Here is a 15,453-nt window from a genome sequence, read left to right as displayed (position 1 = left end):
GAACAAGCTCCGCCCCCTCCAGCGCTTGAAATGTCTCCTGTGAAGGAGAACGTAGCTCCGCCCCCAAAATGACGCGCGCGTAAGCCCCGCCCCCTGCCGGGACCGCTAAGCCCCGCCCCCCGTTCTCGGCGGGAAGGGGGAGAGAGAGAAGAGAAAAATGGAGTCAGCCCCGAATGAGGGGGAGGGGGGGGAGAAAGATAGCAGCGTGGGGGGGAACGGCGTGGGGGTGCTGAGGATGCTGCTGTGCTGCATTGTCCTGCAGATGAGCGCTCAGAATGAGCGACCACGGGTGCCCCCCTTACCCAGAGGGGTAGATGCTGCAGATAGGGACGGGGTATGGGCTGGAATAGCCATCTCACCGTCCGACGTCTTCACCCTCAGTCCTTTCCAGCAGGGTCGCCCCTTCAGCCACTGGCACCGCAGTGGCAGGAAGCTGGAAGAGGGGCTTGGCGTGCGGGCAACCCCCTAGCTGGCGGGATGTAGGGGAGCCATTGCTGCCCAGATCCTCCTATTGCTTCTGTGGGGGAGGCAGCAGTGCAGATAAGTTGGCACTGGCGCAGCTCAACCCCGGGAGAGCAGAGAGGTCTAATGCGTCTCTGGTATCCCTAGGAAAAAATAAAATAACAAAATTAGAAGAAAAAGTAAAAATAACAAGGAGAAAACAGCCCTGCAGTAGCAGGGAGTGTCTTGCCTCCTTGGACACTAAGCTAAAACTGGTAGCCTCTATCTCCAGGCTGAGGGTATAGCTGATGGAGGAGGGGCTTAACAGTTTTACTTAGTGTCACGCCTCCTAGGGAGCTGAGCTATACCCAAGGTCTGTGTCCCCCAAGGAAAATGGGCGAGAAAACTGCATGTGCGTTTCTAGCCTTACAAGATGAAAAAGAGAAAACCTGTTGTGATTGGTACATTATATTTTTCCCAAAATGCAGCTTCCTCCTTCTTGCTTCATGTGTCTAATAATTGGTTTCATGCTCACAGTATCCTATATACAGTGGCTCTGCAGGAATTCCACGCCTAGGAGAAATGCAGCCAAAAAATCCAATGTTATAAATAAATTCCGGTTAAACATAATTAGGGTGTATTCACACACTATGGCCTCATGCACACTAACGTATTCACTTCAATGGGGCCGCAAAAGATGCGGGCAGCACTCTGTGTTCTGTCCGCATCCTATCACCTCATTTTTACCTAATTAGCTCTCAGACACTAGCGATCTGCTAGTTTCTGATCTACCTAACAATGCTATTCTCAGACCTGTGTGGATCTCTTTGCTCCCTGCACCGGCATCTCCACTGCACCTGCACCATCTGTTCCTCTGACGTATCCGGCGCAGTGGAGATGTCTGTGCAGGGAGCGGTCAGACGTTCACTGTGCCTGCGCCGAATACAGACGCGCACGCGCGAGAATTCGTCGGCTGGCTCAGAAGGAGGATCGCATTTCAGAGGAGATGGGCGGGCTGGACTGACGAGTTGGGCGGCATAGAGTGTGAGTAGACCGAGCCTCTAGGTGCTGAAAAGACACCCCCATAGCACCTAGAGGCGCATTAGCATATCAATAAAAGTTATTTTTTAGGGAAACGGATCCACACTGAGAATAGCATTGTTAGGTAGATCAGACACTAGCAGATCGCTAGTGTCAGAGCTAATTAGGTCAAAATGAGTTGATAGAAACCCTTTAACAATGGAAGAACAATGATTTCAAGCATCACCCTCCTTTTAACAGGTCAGGTCTGCCATAATGATCTCCAGCCTTGTGCTCGTCAACATTCTCACCCGAGTTTACAAGACGATTACTGAAATGATCTCAGCAGGTCCTTTAATGACAGCAATGAAACGCACTGGAAAGTTTTTTGGGGGGGATTAAGTTAATTTTCATGCCAAAGAAGGACTATGTAATTCATCTGATCACTCTTCATAACATTCTGGAGTATATGTAAATTGCTATTATAAAAACGTAAGCAGCAACTTTTCCAATATTTATGTAATTCTCAAAACTTTTGGCCACGACTGTAGTAGCGGTGATTGGTATTGCAGCTCAGCCCCATTCAGTTTAAAAAAAAAAACAAAAAAAAAAAAAACAAGCATGAAATAACCACTGAAACCACACCTCACAGTAAAGACTTTATTACATGAAACTGTAAAAAAAAGGTTTTACAATTAAACTTTTTGAAAAAAGTTGCAAATCAGTGATTTTAAGATTTAAGCTAGATATGCACACACACAGTTTTTGATGACATTTTTTAAAAGTAAAAATAAGAAGTGGATCCAGAAGGAAGAAGTGCAAGTCCTTCCTTTAGGCCTCTTTCACACAGGGGTGCCATGTTTTTTGCCCGGATAAGAGGCGGGTGCGTTGCGGGAAAATGCACGATTGTTCCGCGCAAGTGCAAAACATTGTAATGCGTTTTTCACGCGTGTGAGAAATATCGGCATGTTTGGTACCCAAACTTCTTCACAGAAGTTCAGGTTTGGGGTTGGAAAATAATAAAATCTACACCTTATAACATGGTTATAAAAGGGAAAAATAATAGAATTCTGAATACAGAATGCTTAGTACAATAGGGATGGAGGGGTTAAAAAATAATAATTTAACTCGCCTTAATCCACTTGCTCGCGCAGCGGACATCTCTTCTGTCTTCTTTGCTGTGCACAGGAAAAGGACCTGTGGTGACATCACTGCGCTCATCACATGATCCATCACCATGATGAAGATCATGTGATGAGCGCAGTGATGTCATCAAAAGTCCTATTCCTCAAAGAAGAAGACAGAAGAGAAGCCGGGCTACGCAAACAAGTGGATAAAGGTGAGTTAAATTATTTTTATTTATTTTTTTAACCCTCCAGCCCTATTGTACTATGCATTCTGTATTAAGAATGACGTTATTTTCCCTTTTAACCATGTTATAAGGGAAAATAATCATGATCGGGACCCCATCCCGATCATCTCCTAGCAACCGTGCGTGAAAAATCGCACCGCATCCGCACTCGCTTGCGATTTTCATGCAGCCTTTTTCACTTCTATGGGGCTTGCGTTGCGTGAAAAAACGCATAAAATAGAGCATGCTGCGATTTTCACGCAATGCACAAGTGATGTATGAAAATCACTGCTCATGTGCACAGCCCCATAGAAATGAATGGGTCCCGATTCGGTGCGGGTGCAATGCGTTCACCTCACGCATTGCACCTGCGCGGAAATCTCTCCCGTGTGAAAGGGCCCTTATATTTCCTGTTGCTTTTGAATCCATTTCTGCCTCATTACACGGCCACAAAAACTGCATGTGCGTTTCTAGCCTTACAAGATGAAAAAGAGAAAACCTGTTGTGATTGGTACATTATATTTTTCCCAAAATGCAGCTTCCTCCTTCTTGCTTCATGTGTCTAATAATTGGTTTCATGCTCACAGTATCCTATATACAGTGGCTCTGCAGGAATTCCACGCCTAGGAGAAATGCAGCCAAAAAATCCAATGTTATAAATAAATTCCGGTAAAACATAATTAGGGTGTATTCACACACTATGGCCTCATGCACACTAATGTATTCACTTCAATGGGGCCGCAAAAGATGCGGACAGCACTCTGTGTTCTGTCCGCATCCGTTCCGTAGCCCCGCAAAAAAATATAACCTGTCCTATTCTTGTCCATTTTGCGGTCAAGAATAGGCATTTCTACAATGGGCCACCTGTTCCGCAAATTGCGGAAGGCACACGGATGGCTTCCGTTTTTTTGCGGATCCGCGGACCACAAAAAACGGAATGGTCGTCTGCATGAGGCCTATGTATATTCTTTATCACCGAACACAACAAAGGGCACAGTCAGCAAGAGATCCTAAACTTACCAGGTTGTAAAAAGGTGTTGACAGATTATGAAAAACCTTTACCAAAGCCTTGATGTGTTAAAAGCTCCAATACTCACCCATTTAATCCTCTTCCAGCTGTGACAGCCCCGTGTGACCACTACAGCCAATTACTGGCCTCAGCAGTACACGTGTTTGGTGTGCTGCAGTCACCTGGGGTGTATAAAGGTTGTCACAGCTGCAGCCATGTAAACACAAATTGAACCTGTACGGGATTGAAAGGGCAATTACAGGATCTTATTTTGGGATGAGCGAATAGACTTCGGATGAAACATCCAAAGTCGATTTGCATAAAAACTTTGTTCCAATACTGTACAGAGCAGGAGCGATGTACAGTATTAGAATGTATTGGCTGTGATGAGCCGAAGTTATTACTTCACAAAGTCTCCCGAGACTTTGCGAAGTGGCTGTAAACTACGGTACGGGCACACAGTAGGGCGTAGAGGGAAAGGTGCGCTGTGTGTTTTTTTTTTTTTTTAAGGCAGATTTTGCTGGACTGGTTTATTTCCTTGTCCCATTTGAAGCCCCCCCGATGCTCCCCTAGAGTAGAAACTCCATAAAAGTGACCCATTTTGGAAACTACGGGATAAGGTGGCAGTTTTGTTGGGACTATTTTTAGGGTACATATGATTTTTGGTTTATCTATATTACATTTTTGTGAGGCAAGGTTACCAGAAATAGAAATTCTGAAATTTCATCTCCATTCACCAATAACTCTTGTGGAACACCTAAAGGGTTAACGACGTTTGTAAAATCAGTTTTGGATACCTTGGAAGGTGTAGTTTCTTAGATGGGGTCGCTTTTATGGAGTTTTTACTCTAGGGGTGCATCAGGGGGGCTTCAAATGGGACATGGTGCCCAAAAAAAAAAAAAAAAAGCCATCAAAATCTGCCTTCAAGAAACCGTACGGGGTTCCTTTCCTTCTGCGCCCTGCCGTTTGGTCATACAGCAGTTTACAACCACACATGGGGTGTTTCTGTAAACTGTAGTATGAGGGTAATAAATATAAAGTTTTTTGGTCTGTTAACTCCTTACTTTGTTATTGGAAAAAACGGGTTAAAAGTGATTTTTTTTTACAGTGTTCATTGGGGGGGGGGGGGGGGGGGGTTATTTTTATAGAGCAGATTCTGACAGACGCAGAGATACCTAATCTGTCTACTTTAAGTTTTACACTATATTATCTTTTTATAAACCCCCCCCCCCCCAAAAAAAAAAAAAAAAAAAAAAAACATTTTAGTATCTCCATAGTCTGAGTCATATTTTTTTAGCTGATTCTCTTAGGTAGGGGCTCACTTTTTGCGGGATGAGAGGACGGTTTTTATTGGCACTATTTTGGGGGGGGCATATGACTTTTTGATTGCTTGCTATTACAATTTTTGTGACGTAAGGTGACAAAAAAAAAAAAAAAAACACACCTTTTTTGCACTTTATTTCTTTTACCGTGTTCATCTAAGGGGTTGGGGGGGGGGGGGGGTGTTTTTATAGAGCATATTCTTATGGACGCAGCGATACCCAATATGTATACACTTTATTTTAGGTTTTTACTAAATAGTGTTTAAAAAAAAAATAAAAAAATTCGTTTTTGTGTCAGAGAACCAGTTTTTTATCCGATTGTTAGTGGCTACATTTGGGATATAAATTTTGTACTCCATGGAAATGTGATACTCCCTGAAGCAACCAATAATGCAGAGGCCCGGATGATCAGGGCACGTGTCACATTGAGTAGTGGTGTCCTTCCGTATCCCCTTCCTGTGACACACTCTGCAATTTTTTTGGGGTCCGTCCCTTCTTTCCAGTATGGGGGACCACACCTGGAAAGTGTTGGCCAGGGACGATCCGGGCGTCTACAGATCCCGAGGTACTCCAGCCTGCTCTTTCCCGGTCAGAAAAGATCAGGGCCTTGAGGACTGCCTCATAGAACTGGAGGAATTTCCCTGTGTTGCCAGCGCTCCGGGACAGCACAAAAGAGTTGTACAAGGCAACCTGTACCAAGTAGACCGCAACTTTTTTGTACCATGCCCAGGTTTTGCGCATGGCATTATATGGCTTGAGTACTTTATCAGAGAGATCAACTCCTCCCATATACCGATAGTCCACGATACAATCAGGCTTGAGGACAGTTGCCGCGGTACCTCGCACAGGGACAGGGGTGATGCCGTTACCATAAATTGTGGACAGTACAAGGACATCCCTCTTGTCCTTATATCTGACCAGCAACAGGTTTCCAGTGGTAAGGGCACGGGTCTCACCCCTGAGGATAGGTATCTGGAGGGGGTAGGTAGGGAGGCCGCGTTGATTTTTCTGCACGGTCCCACAAGCGGACGTGGATCTGGCAGCAAGGGACTGGAACAAGGGTATACTAGTATAAAAGTTGTCCATGTACAGGTGGTAACCCTTATCTAGCAGTGGGTGCATAAGGTCCCACACAAGTTTCCCGCTAACACCCAGAGTGGGGGGACATTCTGGGGGTTAAATATGGGAATCTCGCCCCTCATACACACAAAACTTGTAAGTGTACCCTGAGGTACTCAAAGTTTGTACAGCTTCGGGGACATGCTGCATTATCTAAATAATGCAGGCATTTCCAGATGGCCTCAAACTGGGAGCGTGTCATGGCCGTACTGTAAAGTGGGGCCTGGTAGAGGACGTCCCCACTCCAGTAATGCCTGACACTAGGTTTCTTGACTAGGCCATTATGCAGCACGAGGCCCCAAAATGTCCTCATCTCGGCTGCACTGACTGGGGTCCAGCCACCGGGCCTAGCCAAAAAGGAGCCCGGGTGTTGAGCAACAAACTGTTGGGCGTACAGGTTCATCTGCTCCACCATTAGATTTACAAAGTGGTCACTGAAATAAAGACAAAAAAAGTCATATTCAGTGAAGCCCACTGTGGAAATCTGGATTCCTAATTGGCCTACAAAATCAGGAATCACAGGCTCATAACGCTCTGGGCTACACCAGACAAGTTCACCGGCAGGGGGCTCCGGTGGATTTAACTGGTGGGCCGGAAAACTAGTACGAGCCCCAGAGCTGCTCGTACTAGGGTGGGCAACAGGGTCCCTAGCATGGCAGTCCCCTTGCTCTGCCTGGCAGCATCTCCGCTGCCTTGGGGGCTCATCATCGCTAGATGATGCGAATGACAAAAGGAAAGTGGGGTCATCCTTGTCCTCTCTTGCCTCCTCGGCCAAGAACATCTGGCGGGGCATAGGGGAGTGTGTGCATATCTTTATTTGGTGTGCGTGTGTGGGCACGGTTGTTCGCGAGCTCAACCTAAACCTAACAGACAAAAATTTGGGGGGGGAGTGAAAATAAATTAATAAAAAATTCAAAAATCGCTGATCAACAGTCTGAAGTTGATCAGCGGTGGGGTGTGCAATGCGCTAACAGTGGCCGGACGCTAAAAGTGCCAGCCACGGTCAGCGTACGCAACAAAAAACAAAAAACAACAACTGCCTGCACCCCAAAAAAGTTGTGCTGTGGACCCCCCAATTTAGGGTGATGCAACCAAAACAGTTTTAGTTTTTTTTCTTCAACTAACTTTCCCTAAAATATCCCTGCCTAATCTAACTTGTCCCTAGCCTTTCCCTAAATACCTGGTGGTGCTGGGGCACAGATGGGGTGCTGGCTCTGAGACACGACGCAGCGCTCCTCTCTCCTCTGGACTGAAAAGGAGGAGAGGAGCGCTGTGATAATTTGAATGAACCGCCCGCCCAGCCGACCAATGAGAGCGATCCTGAGAGGTGATGTCACCATCATCTCTCAGGATCTAAGTATGGTGATTGGTGGTGTATTATCACACCACCAGAGACCCGAATAACCCGGAAACGCAGCAAACCGCAGGTCTGAATTGACCACCTCGCATTTAGCCCGCCGAGCAGCGGTGATCAGAAATACATAGGACGTACCGGTACACCCTGTGTCCTTAACGATCAGGAAATCAGGGCGTACTGGTACGCCCTATGTCTGGAACAGATTAAGTACCGCAATCAGCAGTATTGCCGGCCTCGGGTTTCTGCCATTTAAAACAGCGGCGACCCGCCGGCCATGACACCCCCTGCATGAGCGGGTCGACGTCATGTTTGCCCATCGCTCCAGCACCACACATATACAACACTTGTAGCGAAGGGCTTTAGGACAAGAAGCAGCAATTTTAACATTGTGGGACCTGCTGAAGGGGAAAATGTGGGATGCGCATGGCTAGTATCAGTGTTTTGTGGATCCCATCACTTGCAAACTGCAAAAACGAATATGGTTCTGTGCATCCGGCCTGAAAGGAATACCCTTCTGATAAAGTGTTCCTTTAAGCTTTAATTTGCACATAACTAAATACAGCACCACATATCAATTGTGAAAGAAAAAATAGAAAAAATAGTGCAATGCTGCATCAGATGCCATATTCTCAGGATCGCCCGCATTGGCCGGCTGGGCGGGCTGTTCATTCAAATTATCGCAGCGCTCCTCTCTCCTCGGGCTCCGGACTGAAAAGGAGAGGAGCGGCTAGACGAAAAACTTAGGAAGAATGCCTCCATAATGGCACGTCTGTAGTAACTTCGCAGACTAGGCAACCTCCGGCACTCCAGCTGTTGAGAAACTGCAACTCCCAGCATGCATACTTGCTCTGCTCTAAGAACTCAGAGTTATAGTTTCACAACAGCTGGACTGCTGAAGGTTGCTGATCCCTGCTATAGTGTAAAAAAAAAAAAAAAAAAGCACATGAACAGAATATAGCAAGCGTTAAGTGATTACTGGTTGGCATAATGTGTGAAATTGCTTGGCATTCCATACCCGACCATGCGGCATCGATGCTTGATAAGTCTGGAATAGGCATCCCCCACTGAGGTGACATCTTTGTTACTCCACAGCCTTTCTGCAACTGCGCTGGCTCTGGGCCTACACAACAAGAGCAATATCAATACTGCAAAATTAGTAAATCCAATAGTCGAGTAAATGTGTCATGATGGCAGCTTGGGGATAAATACTAATGATCACTCACAGGATGGCGCAGAATATGACTTACCACAATCTAGGCGTGAGGTTTGAAGCATCCACAAACTCTCCCCATAAACAAGCTTCACCGCCAATCACCAGCTGCTTCTGCTGGGTGGTCCCTGCAGCGACAGGAAATTCATCAGTCTGGACAAGTATGTTCATGCGGCCAAGGTACACTACAGCCAAAACAACTATTTTTAATGCTAAGGCGTGTGTTGGGCGTGCTGTATTTCTGTTCTGTCACAGAGACAAAACCTGAATTCAAGCCAGAGACGAATCAGTCACAGGACAGACAACATCCGCCGATTAGTATGAGCTTTGTCCATTTCCATCATTTTAAGGATCAAAAATTGTGGAATTATAAAAGCTAATGTGAATGAAGGTCTACACTTTAAACCTGCATTGTGTTCTTAGGATTAAGGCCTGGAGGCAATTAAAACCATGTGGGTTTTTTTTTGTAATAAAGAAAAATAAAAAATAAAAACTGTACTTTATAGAACTAAATAAAATCACAATTTTAATTATCTCGAATGCTGGAGTTTTTCTTCCTCAGCTTGGGAGTCGACAAAGCCATCCACACGCCCTCCTTCATGCATATGCTGGAAAGGCTGCTGCGGGCGAGCTGAACATTTGCAGCTTTTGTAAGAATTTTAAACAAGAGACAGATACGTCCCAAAAATGGCGTTGTCAGAGTTTACATGCTATAGAGCAGGCGTGCTCAACCTGCGGCCCTCCAGCTGTTGCAAAACTACAACTCTCAGCATGCCCAAAACAGCCTACAGCAGGGCATTGTGGGAGTTGTAGTTTTACAACAGCTGGCGGGCCACAGGTTGAGCATCCCTGGTCTAGAGGAACAGACCAGGGCAAGCTGAGACTTTTCTAGCTCGGCTGTGTCATATAACCTTCACAGAAATGTAAAGGGTGCAGGCTCCCAGCAGAGAACTATTCCTAGTGCAATACACTAAGGTTACAATAAGGTTTGACATGGTTCCCTCACCGCAAGCTCAATTTTGACCATAGCTACATGGAAACGTGACACCCTAAATATGTATACTAGGCTGGTGCACACAGATGCAGAGTCTATACAGCTCCATTAGTACACAGCTTTATCTGATGCAACAAGGCCTCATCACATTCGTAGATAGAATAGAAGGCTCCTCTACCTTTTTGAAAGCCTAATACAACCGTGTGCATGAGCTTGGAGAGTCCCAAATGCAATGGTATACAAGCACTGAGATTTATCATACTGCATCGCATACGCTCCATGACCACCCGCAAATCCAATTACAAGGCAGTAACGCCATGAAGAAAAGACATCCTCCAGAGATTCAGTTTTCAGCATATCTTCAACATGAAACTCCCTTATAGAAAGCAATCGATACTAATTATAATCCTAGCAAATGTTTAATGCTATGAACTAATAATGTCTGTAGTGCCAGGAAAAGGTCTAAGATGGAAGCCAATAAGGACCCCTTTTACATGGGCCGACAATCTGGGCGATTATCGGGAAGGAGCATTCCTGATAACTAGCCTGTGTAAGGCGTTTCACATGAGCATGTTCAATCTGTGAAACCATGTGATGGCTGTATTTCCCCGACCGAAAACTGCTTCTCTGAGCGAACTCACAGCATGATAATTTATTATGGGAATGAATTCCTGCCTGACCACGGGTCTACTGAACGGAGATCACATAATGCCCTCAGTAGGAAGGAAGTAATTACAATGCTACGAGTTTGGTCAGAGGAGCAATGTTTGGTCCAGGTAAGGTGGGCACCATTTCTGAACTTGTGTGAAACTGGCCTACTAACAATGTGGATTGATGGAAGACTGCTCAATGATCCTGGTGGCTCCTTGAAGCAGCAGGACACCACAGTCACCTTATCTCCTTCCATACTTGACAAAAATAGAATGGACAGCTGTGAATTATTCAGACTGGGGGTTATCGTCGTACAACCATATAAACCTTTCGGTCACAATTCACATGGGGCTAAACATAGACTCTTAAACAACTTGCAAAAAAAGTGTCCAGTCCCCCCCCAACTTCACATGGTTTGTATAGCAGAACCTCAAAATTATGAGCAAAACTTATGGAGAAGAAGTAGCTGCCTGCTCCTCAGCCAATGATTTCTACAAATGCTGTCACATGCAGATTTATTGAGGTAAACAGGCTCCAGAACACACCATTAAAATTTGTTGGCTCAACCCCATAGGCTGCGATCCAGTCCTGACCATAGGAAATGCGGTTTAGGTACCAGGGAGCTGACAGAAGGACCTGAAACCCGGCGGCCGTAGCAGCCGCCATCTCCTGTTGATAATCCTTTTCCTTCCAAACTTCAACAATGGTGTCTGGTTTCAACTGGGAGATTTAAACACTTATTTAATAGATTACACCACTGTATATTACACCTGCAAAGAGAGCAAGACTGCACACATCATTAAAGGTCACAACAGCCCCAAGAAAGTCCTCGGCCATACACAATATAAAATCTTTCAAAAGGAAGATGCACAGAAGCCATCACTTTTGCAGAATACTTTGGATGTGGAATAGAAAGGAAGCCCTGGTTGTGGCTGCTGAGGACCTAAGCTACAGGAGTGCTACTGCGAAATATTATATTCTAAAACGACAATTCAAAGATGGTGGCAAGGCCATGAGAAGCACGTATCCAAGCAGAGGCGCAAGAACAGCCAGATATTTTAAAGCAAAGGTGACTTCTGACAAAATTGATTTAAACCTGCAACACGACACACTGCACACATCATTAACTCAACCAATGCAGTTATCTAGTCCTCTAGTATGTTATAGTTACAGGAGGCACGGCTGCCAGTAATTTGCTACACGTAGATACGGATACAAAATCAACGGGGTCCAACTGTTGCTGCCGGTGTCCACTGTGCGATAGATCTGCCACTGCATTGTGGGGTTTGTTTATGACGGTGACCACAATAAAGATGTGAACACAGCCATACCTGCCAAAAGGGAATATTGTGACGTGGCTTATTCTAAACAAAGGTACATTTCAGTCATTGGGGCTTAGCGAACAGTTATAGGGTGAATATAAGCCAGTACACCATCCGACCCGGATTCAGGATCGCTGAACCTTCAAGTCAATGTTCACTTTTTAATACCCAGTGTTCAAGTGCGCTTGTGTGGATTTAACTAAGGGCTCTTTCACACTTGCGTTGTCCGGATCCGGCGTGTACTCCACTTGCCGGAATTACACACGGGATCCGGAAAAACGCAAGTGTACTGAAAGCATTTGAAGACGGATCCGTCTTCAAAATGCGTTCAGTGTTACTATGGCATCCAGGACGCTATTAAAGTCCTGGTTGCCAGAGTAGGAGCGGGGGTGCGGTATACTTACAGTCCGTGCGGCTCCCGGGGCGCTCCAGAATGACATCAGAGCGCCCCGTGCGCATGCATGACGTGTTCCATGTGATCACGTGATCCATGCGCGTGGGGCGCCCTGACGTCACTCTGGAGCGCCCGGGGAGCCGCATGGAAGGTAAGTATGCTGCTCCCCCGCTCCCCACTACACTTTACCATGGCTGCCAGGACTTTAGCGTCCCGGCAGCCATGGTAACCATTCAGAAAAAGCTAAACGTCGGATCCGGCAATGCGCCGAAACGACGTTTAGCTTAAGGCCGGATCCGGATCAATGCCTTTCAATGGGCATTAATTCCGGATCCGGCCTTGCGGCAAGTCTTCAGGATTTTTGGCCGGAGCAAAAAGCGCAGCATGCTGCAGTATTTTCTCCGGCCAAAAAACGTTCCGTTCCGGAACTGAAGACATCCTGATGCATCCTGAACGGATTTCTCTCCATTCAGAATGCATTAGGATAATCCTGATCAGGATTCTTCCGGCATAGAGCCCCGACGACGGAACTCTATGCCGGATCCGGACAACGCAAGTGTGAAAGGGTCCTAAGGGGTCTCAAGCACACGGCCCCCGATGTACTTTCTTTTGGCCCTCGAGACCTCAAGGGATGGGGTGCACCTTGAACTAATGAGTGCTTCCATTGTGGGAGCGCTCATTAGTACATAATAGAAGACCCAGGAAGCCGTGAGTAAAGCACCGCTAGTCCTGTGCTGGAATTACTCATCGCTCCCTGGACCTTTTCACCCCATACCCTGGCAGTTCACAGGTTCAACATGTAGTGCACACCACTTGATATTGTGTGAAATGTAGCAGTGCTTCGCTGACGAGTCAGAGTGGTGGCGGCGCCCAGAGGAGGAGAGGAGACTGCCTTTGCTGTGATGTCAGAGGGGTTGGGTGGGGGGTTATAAGGGGGCAGCAGTTTGTCGGTATACATTTGTGGTGTAAATCATGGGTCTGTATAAATTTGGAGTTTGATCTGTATGTGTTTGTGGGCTGAACTAGGGTCTGTATTAATTTAAGGGTCTGGTCTGGGAGACTGTTTTAACTTTGGAGTCTCATCTGGGGACTGTATTAAGAAGGTGCTGTCCAGCTAGGGTTGGACGATATCAAAAATATTCAGACGATAACGATGTATATCGCGATAAATACCGGTTTAAAAGAAAAAACACAAGGAGACGTTATACTGTATGGCAGGCATGGCCAACCTGAGGCTCTCCAGCTGTTGCAAAACTACAACTCCCAGCATGCTTAAACTGCCTACAGCTATCAGCCTGCAGCAGGGCATGGTGGGAGTTGTAGTTTTACAACAGCTGGAGAGCCTCAGGTTGGCCATGCCTGCTGTATGGGGTCAGCCACAAGGAGACGTGAGAGCAGCAGCCACAAAGAGACATTACATACAGTCTAGGGCTTGGGGGCAGCAGACACAAGGAGACATTACATACATTCTAGGGCTTGGGGGCAGCAGCCACAAGGTGGTGCTGCTCCCCCCCACCCTTCCCCATGTCTTATGGCCACCTGTGTGACTGACTTGTTACTGCCACCACCACACAGTAATTCCTTCTTGTTGGTCATGCTCATCATGTCATGGGGAGGTACTGGAGGGATTAATGATGGCTCATTCCCTGCCTGCTATTTCAATGTGCAGTGCAGAGCATGCAGCTAGTTGCAGGCAGGCAGGCATGAAGGACTGAGTGGGCCAAGCCAGTTGGACAGAAGACCAATAACTGGGGTAATCTGATAAAGATAGGCAGAGTGAAGTGACATTACACCTTTAATAGCTGACTGTCCGGCAGCTGTGATATATAGGGTCTCTTCTCTCCGCAGGGGGTAGGGGTCAGTCGGAGTGTGGGTTCTTCTGACTGACTTTCCTGCTGCTCAACTCAGCCTGGGGGCGTCACCTGAGGGGTTAATTGTGCGTATCATAGCCCCCTGTAAGAGATCAGGTGCTGCCAGGCAGCAGACCCCCTCCCCCCCTCTATTGTATTAATTTCATTGGTGGCAGTGCGCGCCCCCCCCCCCCCCCTATTGTATTAATTTCATTGGTGGCAGTGCGCGCCCCCCCCCTCTATTGTATTAATTTCATTGGTGGCCAGTGCGCCCCCCCCCCCCCCATCATTGTATTAATTTCATTGGTGGCTAGTGTGCGGCCCCCCCTCCCTCCCTTGTATTAATTTCATTGGTGGCCAGTGTGCATCCCCATCACTATGGGAACGCCTCGGTGTTAGAATATACTGTTGGATCTGAGTTTCACAATCTAACTCAAATCCGATGGTATATTGTAACCTAGAGGTGTTCCCATGGTGATGGGGACGCTTCAAGTTAAAATATATCGTATTGGAGAAAACTCCGATCCGATGGTATAATAGGGGCTCCTGACTTTACATTGAAAGTCAATGGGGGACGGATCCGTTTGCAATTGCACCATATTGTGTCAACGTGAAACGGATCCGTCCCCTCTGACTTGCATTGTAAGTCAGGACGGATCAGTTTGGCTCCGCACGGCCAGGCAAACACCAAAACGACTTTCCTTCATGTCCGTGGATCCTCCAAAAATCAAGGAAGACCCACGGAAGAAAAAACGGACACGGAACTACGGAACCAGTTTTTGCGGACCGCAAAAAAACGTCCGTGTGCATGAGGCCTTATACAGCTGGATGGGTTACTTCAAAGTAGCGAGCTGCCTCAGCTCTCCTCATTGCGCTCATGTCATAAATTAGGAGCCTACATACAGCTGATAGCATCTTCAGCTCAGATGTGTGTAGGAACGAGTAAGGCTAATTTCACACCTGCGTTCGATCGGATCCGTTCTGAACGGATCCGCTCATATTAATGCAGACGGTGGCTCCGTTCAGAACGGATCCGTCTGCATTATAACTTAGAAAAATTTTCTAAGTCTGAAAGTAGCCTGAGCGGATCCGTTCAGACTTTACATTGAAAGTCAATGGGGGACGGAGCTGCTTGAAGATTGAGCCATATGGTGTCATCGTCAAGCGGATCCGTCCCCATTGACTTGCATTGTAAGTCGGAACGGATCCGCTCGCCTCCGCACGGCCAGGCGGACACCCGAACGCTGCTTGCAAGCGTTCAGGTGTCCGCTCACTGAGCGGAGCGGAGGCTGAGCGCTGGCAGGCGGATGCATTCTGAGCGGATCCGCCTCCACTGAGAATGCATTAGGGCCAGGCGGCTGCGTTCAGGGCCGCTCGTGAGCCCCTTCAAACGGAGCTCACGAGCGGACACCT

At 46.9% G+C, this 15,453-nt stretch overlaps 1 protein-coding gene across 2 annotated transcripts in view; it reads right to left on the bottom strand.

Moving 5' to 3' along the window:
* Window positions 1-3,091: 3,091 nt before the first annotated feature.
* HEXB (hexosaminidase subunit beta) overlaps window positions 3,092-15,453 on the bottom strand; it is a 65,521-nt gene continuing 53,159 nt past the window's right edge. The window contains exons 11-14 of one of the 2 annotated variants that reach the window (XM_044276065.1): window positions 11,020-11,194; window positions 8,867-8,957; window positions 8,635-8,739; window positions 3,092-3,435 (exon numbers count right to left, since the gene is read on the bottom strand). In XM_044276065.1, coding sequence (XP_044132000.1) covers window positions 3,375-3,435; window positions 8,635-8,739; window positions 8,867-8,957; window positions 11,020-11,194 — 432 coding nt within the window. In that variant the 3' untranslated portion in view covers window positions 3,092-3,374. The remainder of the gene's footprint in view (window positions 3,436-8,634; window positions 8,740-8,866; window positions 8,958-11,019; window positions 11,195-15,453) is intronic. The other variant, XM_044276064.1, reaches the window with a different exon arrangement.

Source organism: Bufo gargarizans, chromosome 1 (assembly GCF_014858855.1).
Source record: "Bufo gargarizans isolate SCDJY-AF-19 chromosome 1, ASM1485885v1, whole genome shotgun sequence".
NCBI classification, from domain to species: domain Eukaryota; kingdom Metazoa; phylum Chordata; class Amphibia; order Anura; family Bufonidae; genus Bufo; species Bufo gargarizans.
Note: the sequence above shows the minus strand (reverse complement) of the source record. Positions and strands in the feature narration are given on the sequence as shown.